Below are 19,064 nucleotides of genomic sequence, written 5' to 3' on the forward strand. Positions count from 1 at the left end.
CTGTGAGTTTGGAGTGGACAGTGTGAATGCTGTGATGCAAATGCTCCACAGATCACCGATGAACAGATCATGGAGCAATTTTTGGGCTTTCATATTGTTTGGGTGTGAAATGCTTTTTGGGTGCATGCTGCCCAGTCTCCCCTTTGGGAGGGCATCTTGAGAACATTGGTGTTTTCAGGTCCTCTCACCTTGGGCAAGTCAGGACTCCTCTTTACTCTTTGGAAGCAAAAGTGGGAATCCTGTTTTGGTATTTCTTGGGAATACTTAAGATGGGAGACTAAACAAAAAGTTTATGGTAATATTTTAAGGCTGCAGTGAACTAAGGTTAATTTACTCCCTTGGCCAAAACAAACAGATGAGGTGGCTGAGGCAGTCAGACCCCTGATGATCACAGCCACTGGTGGAACAAACCAGTTTGATTCCCACCACTCCTCATGTTCTCTCCTCAAGAGAGATCTCCTGTGACCCTGTTGAGGTGGACAGAAATGCATCCATGGATGGTGACCAGTGAGGTGGCTTCACTGAAGAGCAGAGCTGGCCAAACAGTTCAGCTGAAGAGCATACAAGTGACACTTTTATTGTAGTGGATTTTAGGCCAGTGTAAAGCTCGAGTCCAGTCTGCTAAGGGCAGCACAAATAGTTTTTTCCCCTTACTTTTCTCTGCATTTAATCCAGGGAATCAGTGCAGCTGCTGTAGGTGATGCACCAAGTCTCTGAGGAGGGGTTGTCTGTCCCCAGTCTCCAATTTGTGCTCATGGAATCTGCTAGAGGCTGTGCACATGGAGAGCCTAATTTATGGTCAGTGTGGCTGACCAGGATTAAATCAAAGCAGGGCCAAGAAGACATTTTAAAAAAACCCAGTTTGATTGTAAACCCCCAGGTTTGGTTTACTGTGGAGAGCCAGCTCTGGGTAGGATTACACACTGAGTTCCTGATAACCACTGCCAAGTGAAGGGCAGCCAAATCTGAGTCCCCCAGTGCCACGTGCCCTTGGCAGGTTGGCATGCAGTCCCTCTGCCCAGGAGGTTTGTGTTCATGGTCTGTCCTGTTCTCTCTCCCCACTCCCCATCCCTGGCAGATGTTTGCTGCTGAGGAGAACGTGGATTTTCGGATACACGTGGAGAACCAGACGCGAGCGAGGGACGATGTGAGCAGGAAGCAGCTTCGGCTCTATCAGCTCTACAGCAGGACAAGTGGGAAGCACATCCAAGTGCTCGGCAGGAGGATCAGTGCCAAAGGAGAAGATGGAGATAAATATGGTAAGAATATTTACTGGGATCCCCCAGACTTCAGGTCAAAGGCTTTAATCCAGGATGTTGTGCTAAGAACCTCTTGGGAGAAATATAATGAGAGCAATAAAAAACAAGATAAAAGGAAAAAACCCTTTCCAGGTTAAGAACATGAGATTCGTTTTGTTGGAGCTGCCTCACAGCTGCAGGCAGTTCCCACAGTACTGCCATGCCCCAATTTATTAGTATGTGGTTGAAGAGAAGAATGTCTTTCTGCCCAAGACATGAGCTCACAGTGTGCTTACTGCAATTCATGAATGATGCCTAAGTTGGTGGTTGGGGAAGTCCTTTCCCCATGAACTCTTGGGCTTGTGTTTGGGTGAATCCAGTTTTTAAATGAAGCACTCTCATATTTTCAGATGGTGGGATATTTGGTTTGAACTGAAATTAGACTTTGAGAGATTTGAGAGTACCCCAGAGCTCAAGCTGAATCTCTGAGCATGTAGATCTTGCAGGAAAAACAATACTTGTCCTGTGCTAGCAGTGCATCCAAGTATTCTCACTGCGATTTGCACACAAGCAACACGCTGGAAATGCTGTTAGAGGCCAGGTTACAAAAAATGTCTTGATTCTGGTTCATTTTGAGATGGTTGCAGCTGAGATGCTTTTGCTCTAGCTGGCTGTTGGGAGGATGTTAGGGCTGTTCAGAACACTGGTCCTGTTTGTGTTTGGCATGTGCAGCCTGTGTTGCTTCAGAGGTGTGTGTGTGTGAGTTTGCTGGCACAACCATTCATGTGGGACTGTCTGGTGCAGCACTGGTGAGGTTGAGCTGAGCTGTGAGGATGGCAGGTCAAAATCTGGGGGCAGTTCTCTCAGGAAGCTTCAGGACGGATGAGGCACACCCTGGGCACAGAGGCAGCTGCTGCCAGTGCCGCAGTGGGTGCAGGAGCAGCGTGAGCTGTGCCAGGGGAAGCGACAGCCAGAGAGAGCCGGCAGGTAGGCAGTGCCCGCCCACGGCACTTGTGTGGAGTCACCCCATCTCTCCAACAAAGTCCTGCCCTGAGGTCTCATCAGCCTCGTCCTTTGTCATTCCCAAATTTCCAGATATTACAGGAGTGAAAAGTGCCACTTGGCTGCTAATTATTGTGTCATTTTATTGCATTCATCCTCCCGAGGTTTGATATGTAAACGAGTGGCTGGGCGCTGCCGCCGCCCGGGGATGTCTCCTGCCCGCCGTGGCTGTCAGGTGCCGTGATGGAGTTTTCCACTCCGTGAAAGAAGGCGGCATTTACAGTGGGTGCATCAGGGAAGTGTTCCCGGGAGCAGCTGACAAGTGCTAATTTATGTGTCAAAGCCCATCTTGTCCCCTTCATACATATGCAATCGTGTCTGAACAACAAATCCGCGCGGCCGGGAGCGCTCGTGGCCGAGGGCGGTGCTGCGCCACGGCAGAGCCCGACACTCCCCGCCCGGGGAGCTCCTGCATCCCTGGCTGCCACCAAACCCCCTCCTGGCTGCCACCAAACCCCCTCCTGGCTGCCGAAGGGCCATGGGGTTGTTTGCCACCCCAGCCCACCCCACAGCCCCGCCCGGCTCCCTCTCCGCAGCCTCCCCATCACAGGCGCTGAGGCTGCGGAGCCTTCTCGTCCCCAGCCCTGGGAAAGGCTATGGAAATCTGCTCATCGCCCTGCTTGGCGCGGAACGCTCGGAGCATGATAATCGGGGGGACAGTGAGGTGGGACACGGCGATCCAGGGTGTGACCGCAGAGCTCCTCTCTGGGATAACGGAGGGGGGAGAGATGTCGGAGTTACTGGAGTGAGAACCATCTGTGTTACAGCCAAACCTGGACACAAAGGCAATGACACAGGGCTCATTATGTGCCAGGAACCCCTCCCCCGATGCATTATTATGGAGTAACCTTTGATCAAGACCAGAGAGAGGCTTAAACCGGGTCTAGGGATCTCAACAGTCGCAAACTTTTGATCCACATCTCCGTCTCGCCGGTCAGCTCTGCGTCTGGAGGACACCTCTCCTCCCACGGGGCAGATGGCTGCGTGTCCTCCTGCCCTTTCCCTGTCCTTCCCCTCCGTGCTGGCACGCTGTGCCAGAGCCGGGCACGCTGCGGAGGTGCCCGCTGGCCTCTGGGCCGTGTCACCCTGGCGGGTGGCCCAGGCTCGGGCGGCACGGCCTCTGCGCCGCCTCGCCCTGCTGAGGCTGAGGTGGGCTGGTGGCCTAAGGACTGCAGCCTGGGGAAGGCTTTGGGAGGACAAGCAAGTCTAAGAAATGTCTGAGAAAAGGCAAGAGACAAGAGTGGGAAAGTGTGCCGTGAGCCGGCTCCAGCCAGGAGTTCTCACAGCTCGCTCCCACTCAGGGGTGGGCAGGCTCAGGTTCGCGTGGGAAGCTCTGCCAGGCCAGAGGTCCTTGCTGCTCATCACCAGCCCTTTAGCACTAGCCTGCTGTAAGGATAGGAGAGCAAATAATGTTTTAGCACCTCTTTCCCGTCTTCCCTGACATTCACAACAGTGTCCAGATGCTTTTTAGGGCTGTCCTGCCTTTGAAGGGAGGTTACTTTTATTGCAAGGTTTTATTGACTTCTGTAAAAGTTCTCACCTCTTGGTTGCAGAGAATGCCCAGAACAGAGGGGAGGTGGCAGATCTCAGGAAGGGAATTGCTCCTTTTCAAGCAGCCACCCCAAGTAGAGCAGAATGAGCAGCTAGCCCTAGCTCAGGGAAGGAATGATGCTGCAGCTCTGCGGGGATCCAGCCGGAGGAATCCCCCTTGACTGTTTTTTCCAGGTGTGCAAATGTCTTGTGCAAGGCAAAATGCATGCTCTGCAATGCATAATTTTGCTGTCATAATAATTCCGGTGTGTAATTTTTGGTTTATGCATTCTTTGGGGCCAAGATCTGGCCCTGTGTGTTAGATCATTAAATGGCAAATTAAGTCAGTTAATAGAATTAATTGAGTCGATGTAATCCTTTTAATCAGATGGATTTGATCCCTTCTCAGATGAATTAGAATCCATCAACAGATAAGTCAATTATTGGACTACATTAAATCTAATAATAATGCCTGCTGCTCACAGCAACACTAATTAAATCTAAATACACTTACCTATCTCCCAAGGTTGTTTTTTTTTTAAGGCTTAATTGATGTTTCTAAAGTGCTCTGAGATCTTTAGATAACAGATGATCTATGTGAGCAAAATATTATCTCTTAACAGACTATAAACTAATTAAGGGACTGATCTATTTACAAATTGCATTTTTACTTTAATCTCTTCAACCTATTCAGAAAGAGTTTGCACTGGCCCAGAAAAACAATATTCCTGTTATAAGCTTATTATTACTTTACAGGTTCCTAAGTGGTCCTTTCATTCAGAAAATGAAAGGGTGAAGGAGAAAAAACAACCATTAAAGTACTGACAAAAAAAAAAAAAAAGGACCTGGAACCTTTATATTCTACCTCCGATAAATGGTACAGATAGGGAAGAGAGGGATCAGTGACCTGAAACCTTAGATCCTTTAATTTATTTTCATTTCACAAAAGGCAGAAGACATTCTATCCTGTTTGCTCACGATCTGTGTATCCGGCGCAGTTGGGGAGACAGAGCTCTCTTGGTTGGGTGAAGGCATTTTTTGCCTCATTTGTATTTCACAGCCATGGGATTTTTGGATTAATTTGTCCCCAGCTCCTGCTGTCCTGCGGGGCAATGAGCAGTGATAGCCATCAGTGGAGAGGCTGCGAGCCCTTTGCTCCTCTCGGTGGAGGTAACTTTAATTTGCGGGAGTGTTTGGGTGTCCTGAAGGCTGGGGTGTGGTGTGTGTCGGTACATTCCTGATCAGCACGTTCCAGGAGGTGTTTTGTCCATGGATCCATTCCATCACACCTTAAAATACACTCTTTGGTCCCTCAGGAGTTGATAAACCCTCTGTTTTCTAAACCTTCCCACTCACAAGCTCTCTAGACTACAGCAGGGAGGCTTTGTTTGAGGACACCGTGTGCGAGGGGCATGGCACAGGTGGGACATCTCAGCATCCCAGCTCTGGTCACTGAGGCAGGACAGCCTTCTGAATGCTCCCCGGGCTTCAGTGGGTTTTAGCTCAGAGCTGCTGTGAGACAGGAGCTCTCAGGGCTTAACAGAGCTGGGGTTTTTCAGCAGGGTCAGGCAGCCCAAGGAGGGAAGGAGGAGGTGATGTGCACACGATGCCGGGTGTGACCTCCACATTCTGGGGACAGACGTCACACCCCATCCAGATGTGCTTTTTGGGTGGGACAGAGAAAGCAAGGAGCTGAGGGAAATACGTGTCTACTTCCCGGGGCCACTGCAGCCTGGGTGATGTGCCTGCAGCCCCCACCTTCTGCTCAAGCTGGAGCTTCCCTGAGATGCCAGTGAACCTGCCCACGGAGAGCACATTACAGCTGTCTAGACATCAGCCACACTCCATCCTGCCAGAGATTTCATTTGTGGTAGAAGTGGGCTCTGTTCCATGAGGAGGTGTAATATGTGTGGAAAATATTATTATAGCAAAATAGTCTCCTTTAATTGACTCTCAATTTTGCAGGATTCCTTCCTAGGTTTGGGTAATCCAGTGCTCTCCAGAATTAGTGGCTGACATAGCACTTCTTCGGGTTTGGCAGCCTGACAGCTAATTTAGAACTCCCTAAACTCATTTCACTAATGACTCCCATTTGTTCTATGTGAAAGCCTGAAAACAAATGCAAAATACCAGTGCCATTGTCCCATCTTTAGCAAGTCATTCTTTCCCCTCAGTATTTCTGGCACCTTAACAGCAAGCTGCCTTGGGAAATCTGATTAACCCTTTCCCTTCCTGGAATATTTTAAATCAATTTTGATCCCTCTCCTGGGAAGAGCAGGAGTAAAACACTAAACTGTTGCGGCTGAAAGGCTCAGAATTTATCTGCAAGAAAGATAAGAGATGTAGTCCAAACAGCAATTTGGATTTGTGAAATACGGCTGTATTTCCACAATTTTTCCACGTGTATTTCCAAGCTGCTTTTCTTCCCAGGAACAGGTGCTTGCAAGGGTTTGTCTGTCGGTGCAGCTCAGCCCCTAATCCCGCATGAGCAGGGATCTGTTTTGTAAATTTATTCCGCTGAACCATCAGGGTGGCTGTTTCCCATTTAACCGACATAGCGCTGCCTCCAGTCTCTTCCCATTACAGTTTTGACATCACGACAAGACAAATAAATTTTTAAAAAGACCTTTTATCTTCTAAACCATTTATTTTCACTTACTTAGCCCGGGGGCAGAGCTGACCTCATCGTAGGGGATGATCATTCACCATGGCAGCTGTACAGTCATATGTGTCCTAGGGACTGGCCTGAGCCGGAGCAGCCTTCGCTGTCCAGCTGCTGTGTTGTGGCTCTGGGCTTTGCCCTTCTTGCCCAACAGCCCCTGAGAGCTGTATTACTTTGTCTTTCCTTAAAATACCTCCTCTTTTTATCTGCAGTGGGGCAGTAGGGAAGTTGTCCCTTGAAAGGAGATGAGGGGATGAGCTGAAGCTTCAGGTGGATCAGGGCTTTGCTGACCCATGGGGCAGGAGCTGGGCTGGGGCTGAGGATGGGGCAGGAGCTGGGCTGGGGCTGAGGATGGGGCAGGAGCTGGGCTGGGGCTGAGGATGGGGCAGGAGCTGGGCTGGGGCTGAGGATGGGGCAGGAGCTAGGCTGGGGCTGAGGATGGGGCAGGAGCTGGGCTGGGGCTGAGGATGGGGCAGGAGCTAGGCTGGGGCTCCCAGCTTGCTCTGGCAGTGAGGGGTCTTGGCTGCCCTCACCTTCCTGGTGGCTCTGAAAAGTTCCATTTGAAACACACTGTAAGCATCTTATACAAACCATCTGTATGTTGAAGACATTTTTAGTTTTTATTCTGCCACATTCTGTGCCTGTGCCAGGGTGGGGAAAAGCCTTGCTTAGGCAGAATGAGAAGTTGAAGAAAAAATCCAAGCCTTTTGCATTTTGATTCATTACAAACCTATTTGAACAATGATTTTGTTGCCAATTCCCTTTACTTTTGATTTTGGTAGCTGCTGTCCTGAGCTCCTGCTACAACCAGCCTCACATCTGAAGTCCAATCTCTCTGCAGCAGTCCTTGTTTTATACCTAGAGTAACAGCAACACCTGTTGTTTATTTTTTCCTCTGACACTACCTTGATTTTGGATTTCCCTACTTCTGGATCTTGAGATAGTTTAAAGAGCCTTGACTTTCCTGGGGAAAAAAAAAAATCTCCTTTTACCTCTGTGTCCAAACTTCAAGTCCCCATAAGCACTGATCAGGGTTTGGAAAGCATAGGCCTGTCTGTCAGCAAATATTAGGGACCCAGAAATAATGAGGAGAGGTAATTTAGAGATCTGCTGATAATTTGTCATTTTTAATTTCTGTGTGGAGTGGAAAGTGAGCTACAAAGTGAAAAATCTTTATTTTCATGCAAGCCATAAAAAGGGTTTTTGTTAACAGTTTGTGTGTGTATATAATTCTGCGCTGTGATTTAAGTGTTCCATTAGAAATGCAGAATAGGAAATAGGATCCCATCTGTGAGCAATTTAAGAGGAAGTGAGACAATGGAGTCGATTGCTGCTTCAGTTTAGATAATCAATACAAATATTATTAGTATGGTGATTTATCTTCTTAGACACTTTATGAAAATGTGAATGCCAGACCCTGAAGACAGGTCAATATGATGTTATCTGTTCCTGCCTTGCTGTATTTATGGTGCTTTACCATGAAGCTCAAGCAGCTGCTTTGTTAAATATTCTTCCCTGGCTCTGATAACACAGAAACAAACTTAGGGCTTTCTCCTCCATGACTCTGGAAATGCACCATACATATCATTGTAGTGATTGCTGCTGTCTGAAATGTGTACTGGGGACTGCTGGGGGGACACTGGGAGGTGATCTTTAAGGTCCTTTCCAACCCAAACCATTCTGTGATTCTGTGATGAAGTTTTGGAAGAAGTTTGCATAATTTTAAGTATATTTCTAGGCCAGGAGTGATTCTATGCACATATGCTGAGAGAGCTCCTTTGCATTTTTCACAGTTGTTGTGTGTTGTCTGTTTTCAAACCTTGTTTTGTGTCGAGGTTTTCCCATATCTAAGCATTTGTCCAGTCATTCATTAATTCAAGTCAGTTCTTGGGGTGCAATTAAAAGGACTCTATTAACAGGCTAGTCTGTGTTTGCAAAAGGGTTTTGAATTGCTTTTACTTTGGAGAGGAGGGAAGGAAAACCTTGTCAGCAAATGGTCTTGTAAACTTTGCTTTTGGTGAACATACCCATGCATGATGTCAAGTGACCAAAGAGATTTTTTCCTTTGTAACAAACTTTTGTGAGAAATGAGAAATGTCAATAACCCTATTAAGAACTGCCTAATTAAAGACAGGATGGGAAATGCAAAACTTGGTGTGAATTTTACACTTCTGCTTGAAGGTACCATGGAACATCACTCGGTTATTCTTTGAGATTCCTGAAGTCAGCTTCCTGGAGACTTAATCATGGTGTTGGCTTTGGCCACATCTCTCACCTGGAGCATCTCCTGCTCCACTTTGCCAAGGTTGGGTGGTGGGAAACTGGGCCTGGACCCTCCAGACAGTGGAGGCAGAAGGAGCTTTGTTCCTCATGTAAAACAAAGTGGTGTGACTTTCATTATCTCAATGTCCTCATGTGTCCTTCCCTCATCCCAAAACCAGGTTGCACCATTCCCTCACCTTGTGGTGCCAGCAGGGAAAAAGCTTTGCAGATGGAGAGATGCTAAGGAGACAGTGGTAATGGAGACCACATTGGTAGCCCACTTAGAAGTAATTATTTGGTGCTTTTAGATGCTGTGAGACTGTTCCTGTTTTCAGGTCGGGGTTTCCTCAAGAAAGGCGTTAAATTTATAAAAAAATAAGGCACTTCAGTCACTCGGATTTCACCTCAGCCCTTTGAAAAACCAGATAGTCAGGAATTTCCGCAGCTGCAAGGTGGAGCACAGCAAACATTAACAACGCCAGTAGCACTGCTGGCTGTCTGGAAGAACAGGGAAGCGCCCAGGCCCTACAAAAGTGCACTGAGCCCCAGGCTCGGCAGAAAGGTGAAAAATAATGAAGCTGTGAAGAGGAGAAACTGCTGACGCATGACGCTTGGCAATCTGGAAGAGTCCAAAAAGGGAGCTGAAAATACCCCCCAAAAATGACTATCTGTGGCTTGAACGAAATAGTGTCCGATCAGCATTCAGAAACCGCTGAGTCCAGGCCGTTCCAATACTGGCATTTTCCAGACTGCTTGCCAGTCGGATGCAGAGGAGAACACGTGTAGAGCATCTGCGGTCTCAGTGCTCGCAAGAACTGGAAGGCAAGCTGGAAGTAAAGGCAGTGAGAAGTCCCAGTAAAAAAGGAAAAACAACTACTTTTTGTTACAGTGAGGAAGAGCAGGGGTGTCAGGGTTCAAGGGAGATGGTCATGTGGCTGCACTCGGTGAGCATCCCTTTTCATGAGCTGTGCCAGCAATAAATAGTGCACACTTCGGTCCCTGAAGAACGTTTTTTCTGAATGCCCATGACAGAACCCAGCCCATCCCATGCTTTTATGGTGATGTACGAGCTAAGACCTTCTCAATGTACCCTGAGCTTTTTTTCCCTGAGCTGTGCTGTAGCTGCTTTGGGGATGCTGCCTGGAGTGGTTGAGCTTGGAGCATGACTGGGTAGTGCTCAGATTTTTTTTGCCCTTGTCTCCACAAGCTGAAATGTGTGCTCAGAGGCCTTCTCCTCTTCTGCATTTGCAGTTGCCAAAAAAGGGGCCTTTGATCCCAAAGCAATATGAACAAAACCCTCCATCTGCTGTAACCCTGCCACTTTCCAGCTGTGATGAGTTTTGGGTTTTGTCCAGCAGTGATGGCAGCTGTGCTAGCTGGAAGGATCTGGCCCCAGGTAGCACTGTGGAGAGGAGTCCTGTTCTCTGATTCTGCTCAGCTGCTCTGGCCCTCATCCCAAAGATGGGCTGGTGGGACAGAGAAGGAGAGGATGTTACTCCTGAGCAGCTCAATGGCAATTGACCATATGGTGGGTGACACTTGCTTGGGATCCTGGCTTCGAGCTGCTGTGGTTTGGTTCATACCTGGTGTTCTCAAGTGCTTTTGGAAGGACAAGTAGGAGAGGAAATTGCTGTTTGAACGTGAGAGGGGAGCTGTAGCATCAGGGGATGTTGCCCACAGCCTCTGGAGGCAGTGAAGTCCTCAGTGTAGAGAAGCAGCAGGGAAGGGTTAGGAATAGGACAGCATGTAAACACCAGATAAATCTAAAAGATAATGTCCAGGTGTCCCCAGCGCTTGGTCAGGGACAGTTGCAAGGCTCATAGTTTGCAGGGGTGAGTGTTGAAGCAGGCTGGGGGATGCTTTGGGCTCCTTGTTTCAAATCACATATTGGGTTGATTTAGAGGGTGAACACCGCAGCTCCCAAAAGCTGGTCTTGTCCTGTTGGGACCAGTAACGTTGTCCCAGGTTCCAGTGCCGAAGGAACTTGCCTAAAAGTAACTTCAGTATAAATCCCACATAAGATTTCTGCTGATTGCATGGAAGGATCACTGGGCTGGGTCTCTGTTACCGCCAAGGCTTGATTATCCTTTTTCCTACACTCCTGAAACTCCATCGACTTCAACAGAGCCGTTCCTGGAGCTCCTGTATGAGACTGAAAGGAGATTAAGTGCCCAGCAGTGCTTCCCATTCCTCCTGTGTCTTGCACCTTTGTTCAGACCTTGCATTTCAAACCATTTTAGCCGGTGGGAGGCAAATCAAAGCTGTTAGGTTTGAGCCGGTGACAATGGCCTGGTGCTGTGTAGTGTGCCCAGCCCCTTGCCTTTGTGCAACGTTTGATTCTTGCCTTTATTTTATTTGCTTCGGCATCTGCATTTGTAACCCTTTTTTTCAAGTGAAGTTTCTGACTGGTGACTCATTAGGAGTAAATAGGCAAAAGGATATTGACTTTACACCTACTAATTTGGGGGTGCTAACAAGCACATGTAAGAGCTTTATAGTCACCGGGTAAATTGTCCCACCTGGGGGGCTGGAGGAGGGGAGATAAAAAAGCTTTACAAAGAAACAGCACTTTTGTTTCTAACCCCTAGCCTTGGCTGTTCCTGCTGCTACTGGTGTTGGGGTGAATGTTTGATGGTCAGCATTGCTGTAGCCTGTTCTGAGCTTTCCCAGGATTTTCCAGCACTGGCACCACTAGATCTGCGTGGGCACAAGATGTGGCTAAGATCTATCGATAAGATGCTAAATGTGTTCACTCAGAAATGAGGTGCCCTTTACGTGGGCTGGTGGAACAAACCCTCTTTCCTGTGGTGTGTGAGAGTGCAAGGTGGCGATGAGTCAGGGTGTGCAGTGCTTGCAGGGGGAGTTAGAGGCACGGAGTGGCTTGAACACAGCCCTCTGCCAGCAGCAGTCCAGCCCTGGGGATGGATGTGGCTGCAAGGGCACCAGAGGCTAATGGTCTGGGGGCAGCTCACTGTGCTGGGTCAGTGCTCAGTCCTGCTGGTGCTGGGGCCCAAGTCAGCTGCAGTCTGTCCCTCTCCAGTCCCATCTGTGACACAGTAACTGCCACCCCTAGGTGTGCTTGGATCAGGATGTCACTGGCTCTGAGTCACCTGTTGCAGGGGAGCTGGATCACAGCTAAGGAGTGATGGTTCCTGGCCCTGGTGGTCCTGCTCAAAGCAGAGGGTTGAGCTGGGTGACCTCTCGAGAGCCTTCTCAGCTTGAATTATTGCTTAGATGAGTGTCTTTCAACCCCAATTGTCAGAACAGAACAGGCAGGTAAAGCCATCAGTGATCCCTTGCTCTGAAGGCAGTGATTTTCCTTTGGATGCATTCAGTTGGACCCTTAGGAAGTGACTTTTGTGGTTTGTCCCCCTTTGTGGTTTTTGTATTGAGATTTTTAAGAATTTGTATTACTTAAAAAATTGGAGATAGGCAAAGCTTTTCCTTCTCTCCCTTTGGTCCTTCTTCCCTTTCTCTCAGCTTGGGGTGTCCCACTTAACGTGGAAAGGATGATACCATCTGCACAAGGTTGTATAAGCAGTAGTTTATCTCCAAAGGTGTGTGTTGGGGAGTGGAGAGGCATGCTGTGTACCAGTGTGATAGCCAGCTATCATCTCTGCTCCCTTCTGGACACGAATCTGCTCTACTGTGTACTCAGAATGGCAAGAAGCAACCAGCAGTCTGGCTGTATCCAATGTCAGGCTCCCTCTGGCCAGCTCTCTCTCTGTGGCTGTGACTTCAGCCTCACGCCTTCTCCTCCTCCATGCCTGACCTGGCTGCAGCCAATATCTGTCTCTCAGCAGGAGGAATCTGGGGAAATGCAGCAAACTTCAGCTCCTGGGGCTAAATTGTTTTGCTCCCTAACAGCAAACTGTGTTGAACTAATTGACAACCAGCTTTAAATGTACCCCAATCAAGCAAATGCATTGATTTATTTTTTCCTCTTGCCGAGCACTAAGCAGCTTCCAGCTTGGTTTCTTCCCCAAGAAGTGGATAACTTATCTATTGTGTAGTAAAACTGATGGGCAGTGTTGACTTCTATACAATCCTTTCAGTATGCTTAGGGAGGAAGGAGTTCTTATGCTTCTATGAATGTTTGACCACTTAAAAAAAAGCAAAACAAAAAAAAGCCCAACCCAAAACCACACACAACAACAAAAGATGATCCATTTTCTCTGGATGTCTTTGAAAGAAGCTTAGTTTAGAGACAGACTGGAGAGAAAGGCTATTGATTTTGTTTGACCTCCAAAGAGACTGCGGTCAGTATATTTTCCCTGTTGAAAGTGGTTCAGGGCTCTGAATTTCCATGTCAGCGTTTGTATTCTGAAGCGCACTGAAGCTTTTGCTGCTTCTTCAATAAATAGCAAGCTGTAGGGAAAGGTAATGCTGGTGTAAATTTATTTCCCTCTGGATCTGCACTTCCTTTATTTTTTTTTCCTATGTAGCTTGGTGGTGTTGCTGATGAAGCATTTACAATCTTTTTCATTGAATGCTGTGCAGGTTCATGGGTTAAGCTGAGACTACAGGCATAGTTTTGTAATCCCTCTCTTGCTTTTCCCAAGGCTGAGCCAGTTCCTTTCCCAGCCTCTTGCCTGCACCAGTAAGGAGCAAGATGCCTTCCTGTATAGAGTAATAAATGCTCTAAAAACTGCCATCCTCTCTTCTACCCTGATTATTCTCAACCTTTGCAGAGGAAAGCCTTCCAGATTTTTGCTTAGTCTCCTGAAGTGAAACAGATTATTCCCTTTGGGGACTTGGTTGTACTGGAAATGCTCTGCTTGGTACAGGTCTGTGTAGTTTTGTAGATGTTCTTGTACAATGGCTTATGACAACTGACGTGCCCTTCCTCTGGCAGCCACCTATCAAAGGATGGCTTCCAGGGATGGAAATACCTGTAAGATTAGTTGATTGTCAGGGCTAAAAGAGCTTCTTGGAACTCCTTGTGAGATGAGCAGTGCCAGTAGGCATCTCACCATGCCAAGGTGTCAGCTGCGTTATCTCCCACCTAATTTAACAATAATGCTTCACACGGTGTGGTTTTGGGTTGTGTGCTTCCTCCTGCTTGGCCACAAAGTTCAGCCCAGCCAGTTTGCTGCTGTCAGCACATCAAAGGGCAGCCTGATAAAGCTGCCACAGCGTAATCAAGTCATGGCAGAGAGTTGCTGATGTTGAGTACCAGCTGCTGAGCTCCCCTGCTGGCTTTGCTAGCATGAGCTTCATTTCTAACCCACACGGACAGAGGTTCCTCTTGGAATCTCCTCTTTAGAGGAAGGGCTTGTCTTCCTGCCACTGCCAGCCTCACCTCTGCTTCTGGCTGTGTTCTGGGTCAGGGTGGAGGCTGCTGCAGTGGGTGTGTGAGACCTGCAGCATGTGTGGGCTGCTGACAACTGCATGGCATCAGTTTGTAACTTCAGCACTTAATTTCCCAGAGGGTGATAGCCCAGTGCATCCCTAAAAACTAATGACTGGTGGAGGATCTATTTGTGCAGTCTGTGCCAAGCTGAGCTGAGGCTGCAGCCGGTGTTGCATGTGTAACTCTACTGACTCCCCAGAGCAGGACTTCAAGGGTTCCCCAGCACCTTTCGTTGCTCTCTTTAGCCCAAACCGCCCCCCACGCCTCCATCTGAACACTCAATTACATTAACCCTTTGCAAATGGCTCAGCAATCACCTCCTGGAGTGGTGAGAAGAGAGAGCTGTAACTGCTAAGCCTCTGCACAAACACGAAGGCAAGGAGCTGATGGAAGAGCTGGTGGGAGGGATGGATTTGCTCCCAGCGATGCTCTGGCCCCAGGCAGGCTGTGAGCCTGGGCAGCAGTGCTCGCCCTGCATCTCCCCGCGGCTGGAGCTGCTGGAGGGAGTGCCACGGTGCTGCCACCGACCTGCCAGCAGTGCTGGGTGCTCAGTGTCTCTCCTGGGTACTGCTGCTGCCAACTGTCCCTCGGCCACTGTCTCCAAGGCTCGTGTGGCGCGTGGTGTTCTCCTGTTTGCACTGGACCACTGAGTAGGACAGGGCAATGCAGAGTGACTGCCATGGGACAACTTAGTAATATTGAGTGCACGATTACTATGATATTTATTATAATTACTGTATGAATTCATTATTATTACTTGTAATAATATTTACAAGTCATTATACAGTCATTATTATTAAATTATTCAATATTTATTAATTCACAATATTCACTTCTTGCTTTGGGAGTAAGTAGCCTTGAGCTTGTGGTCTGAGCACAGACTGGGCTGTATAGGTACTGCCCACCTCAAGGTTATCAGGAAGCTTTGTTAATTAATAAGCAGAAAGTTTTGCCGGAGCAGCTCTGAGCAGCTCCGAGGTGATGGATCAGCTGAGCATGTGGCTGGAAGGACAGGTGATCACAGGGAAAGCACCAATGCTCTGTGTTACCCTGTTGCAGTGGCTTCCATAAGGTGGTCAGCAGGACATTGTGATGATGGATCAGAAATGTGACAATTTCTTGTTAATGATCTACATCAAAAACTACAAACATGTAGAAAAGCAAAGATATCCTTGTGTTTTAAGTGCCTGTAATCTGTTTCTCAGAGCAGGGTACCAGAATATCCCTTTGATTTTCAAAGGTAATTGCACCTCTTAATTAGCTGGAGAAAAAAATTCCCACAGCCTGAGATCTTGCTATATAAATTATAATTAACCCCTTGGCACTGGAAGTTGAGATTTCCTGCCCCCAAGCACAAATGCAAAACGCATTAGCAGCACTTGACATCAGGCACTCTGCCCAGCACAGCGCAGGGGTCAGGCTGCTACCCTGAAACACTGCTGCTCTTCCCAGGGCAGCAGGGAAATGGCAAGGAAGCCATGGAAACCCAAGGGGAAGCACTAAATACACAATTGGAGGCTGTTTGACCTGCTTTCTTTTCAGAGCTGCAAATGTCCCAACAGGAAGGACAACACAGAAAAAACCAAACGCAACCCCGGGGAAGAGATGGAGTGAGGAGCGGGAGTGGATTAGCGAGGCGACATGGCCTGGTGCCCCGCCGTGAGAACGGCGCTGCCGCTGCCGCCTCACACACCTCCAGCCCCACCATTGTCTGGTGCCAGACACACTTGGCTGTGCCTGTTGTGTGCAGGGCTGGGCCACCCACTGCTGTCATTCACCAGCATCCTGCTTTTTTGTCTCCTTTTCATCGCGCCTGTTGGGGGATGAGCATTAACTCCTCACACCGGAGGTGACCTGCGGTGAAGTGCCAGGTTGGGCAGCTGGCGGCAGGGAGGTGACAGCATGGCTGGGGGGCTGGGGGCTGCCCCGAGCCTGGCTGCACCTGTGACTCTTCCCTGCCCACTCCCCTCGTCCACACTGGGGCCTCAGAGGAGGGCCAGGCCTGCTGGGCACCTGGAAAGCCACCTCCTAGGATCACAGAACTCTTTGGTTTGGAAGGGACCTTAAAGAGCAGGTAGTTCCCCACCAGGAGCTTGCACTGAAACTTCAGCTGGTTAGCTGGTTCCTTTGCTCCTTTAGGGCCCTGGATGGAGAAGTGGCTCGCTTTTGGCATAGGTCAGGCTGCAGCTTTGCACCATGCTATAAAGCACTTGGAAAAGGTGTTGTTGGCCAGGAGCTGTCCCTTGTCCCATAGCTGTGGTGTGTCCTTGGGCTCCTCTGTGCCGGGGGTGCTGGCCATGAGTATCCCTGCAGTGGTTGCTGAGCTCAGGTGGTGGCAGCAAACCTGAGGGCACTTGGTTGCCTTGGCAGGGTTTGAAGGTGGCCTCGTCCTCCTGTGCCAAAGGTGGGGGCAGCCCTGCTCCTCAGGCTTGGCACACAGATGTGGCCACCAGGGCTGCCTGCAAATATTTCAGGTCTGTGTAGGAGTACAGGTGGGGGGTTCCCTGTCCACTCCAAAGGTTGTGGAGGGAGAGAAAAGGAGGAGAGTACAAAGGTGTCCCAGCAGGGAGGAGGGATGTGCTCGCTGGTGTGGGGTAGCAAGTGTTGGAAGGAGGGTTTGTGTTTGGGTTTTGTCCTTCGTCTGTTTGTCTGCAGATTTTTTGAGTGAATTACGTGCTGATTACAGAACTGATCAAAGAGTCCTCCAAGCTAAGTGAGCTCTGTCAATTTGAGTTTGGATGGGTGTGGGCTGGACACCTATAGCAGAGATGTCCCCTGGGATCTTTTACCATGTGGGTCCTCAGGGCCACCCTTTCAGACTGGTGAGAGGAGGGCAGGATGCTCCAGCACAGCAAGGACAGAAAGAGCAAAGAAAATTTTGAATGGAAACATGGGGTTGAGTCTGAGCTTTGAAGGTGGCCTGGGTCTCTAGATAAACTGAGATAAATAGCAAATAACGTGATATAATACAGATCTTATGCTGTCAACACTGCTTCTTCAAACTCAGAATGCCCCAAAAAATAAGCTATTCGACATATTACCTCTTTTCTTTGCTGCTCTTGTTTATAATGCCGCAGATGAGGACTGGCTTAGTTCTGTACTTGATTTAGTTTTTATATAAGATTTAACATGAGATCTGCTTTTCTTAATCCAAACACTTATGGTTTGAATGCAGAATTATATTTGAGATTTTTAAAGTACCTTTATTAAAACGTAAAACTAATTTTACAGTTCTGACAGGTCTTATTTAAATACTCAGTGCCAGATGCCTTTTGTCCCAAATGACTCCAGGAAAGAAAAAAAAGACTTTTAAAACTTCTCATGCAATTAAAATGCAGTAAAATGGAAGTATATAGTCTTACATATGCTGAGGACCTGGGGTAACAGTTTAAGAGAAATCCCGTGATAAATGTTTCCAAAAATAAATATGTGAAACCAAAGGTGCTAAAGGGAGAGTTAATGTGATACCTTACTTGTGTTGGTTGTTGCATTATTTCTGTTGCTCCTACCCTGAGAATAGTTGTAAGAACTGTGCTATATCTGTAGGGAGAAACCTCTCTAAAGGGACTGGTGCAGAGGACTTTCCTCCAAGGTCCTTCCCCTGAGGCACTCCCCAGGGTGTTGCTGGTTCCAGATGGGTGTCCCCAGGTGCTGCAGAAGATCCTTATCCATCTCTTTTAACCCTTACCCCCAAATAGTCACACTCTCTTATCCTCTTACCCAAGAGTGATGATTTTCTGTACTTAATTAGATAATACGTTATCTTTTATTTGGCAAAAGGGAGCTTCAGCAGCACAAGCATTAAGAAGTCAGGTATCTTTGAAGTTGTCTTTGTCACCATTTCTAAGAGCAAACCCTGCTTAAAATCTTAAAACAGAGAGGAATTTTCCCCATGTGCCAGAACATTTTCTCCTGGTAGGTTGTGCTGCTGCCTCTGCTCCTCTGGGTTTCAGAGCCACAAGAATCCCACTGAAAACACCAGAGCATCCTGCAACTTTATTTTCAGCATATTTTTCACTTGCTGGAAGAAGGGAAGGTTACAATGAGTCCCTTTGAGAAAATGGATAAACACGCTTATATTCGTGATCCATAAAAATTAGTTATCCTAATTTCAGCTTTTACTGGTGCAGAATAAGAGCCCTGCTTAGTAGAACTGAACATCTTTGTGTATCAGGCACATTTGATAATCTTAAGCCTGTAAACATTGCTTTACACATTTCCCCTGATCAGCCCCATTTTGGAGCAGTCACAAACACAACAGTGGAACCTGGGTGGACTGAATTTTGGAGTGTGTGAAACCATCATGGTGTTGGTATATGGGAGAGATTTATGTGTTTGGGACTCTTTGGTAAGAGGAGATGGTGGTGCTGACATCACACCTACTTCATCCCTAAGGATGAGCAGCCAGCCAACAGCTTGCTGCAGGGTCCATGTGCTCTGTCCTTGCCCCTGGGCACCAACAGAGCAGCTCTGGAGAGACAGGAGAGTAACACAGGGTTACTGGGGTTGTCATCCTCTCCTTATTGTTATTTTTGTGTACATCAGTGTTTTTCTTGGGTTCAGCTGAGACTGGAAACAAGAGAGTCAAAATAACTTCATCAGGGTTTGTTCTTGCAGTAATTCTAACCCTCTGCGGGGACGGGAAAGGTTCACACTCTTTCCAGACCCGAGAGACTCCAGCGCCTTGGATGTGTTTCAGCGAGGAGCTCAGGGCCAGGTTCTGAGGTCGTTGTCTGTTGGGCTTGACTGTGTCAGTAGGAGTTTATTCAAATGAGAATGATCAAAGACACCAAGGGTTTGGCCCTTTATTTTTCATTTTAGGTGCTTTTTCAAGCATAACAGATCTTCTGAACTTTTCTGAGGCTCATCCTTCAGTAATTCCAGACTCAGAGCCTGGCAGCTTGTCAAGCAGTTTTCCTGCCTCTGTAGAAATACTGTCCACTTGAGCTGTGTTTGG

The 19,064-nt window shown here is 48.0% G+C and overlaps 1 protein-coding gene across 1 annotated transcript in view; it reads left to right on the forward strand.

The window, feature by feature from the left end:
- FGF18 (fibroblast growth factor 18) overlaps positions 1 to 19,064 on the forward strand; it is a 73,426-nt gene that overhangs the window by 26,883 nt on the left and 27,479 nt on the right. Inside the window, exon 3 of the mRNA XM_085073230.1 lies at positions 1,079 to 1,259. Within this exon, the coding sequence (XP_084929356.1) occupies positions 1,079 to 1,259 (181 nt within the window). The remainder of the gene's footprint in view (positions 1 to 1,078; positions 1,260 to 19,064) is intronic.

Source organism: Lichenostomus cassidix, chromosome 13 (genome assembly GCF_008360975.1).
Source record: "Lichenostomus cassidix isolate B80296 chromosome 13, HeHo_3.0, whole genome shotgun sequence".
Lineage (NCBI taxonomy): Eukaryota > Metazoa > Chordata > Aves > Passeriformes > Meliphagidae > Lichenostomus > Lichenostomus cassidix.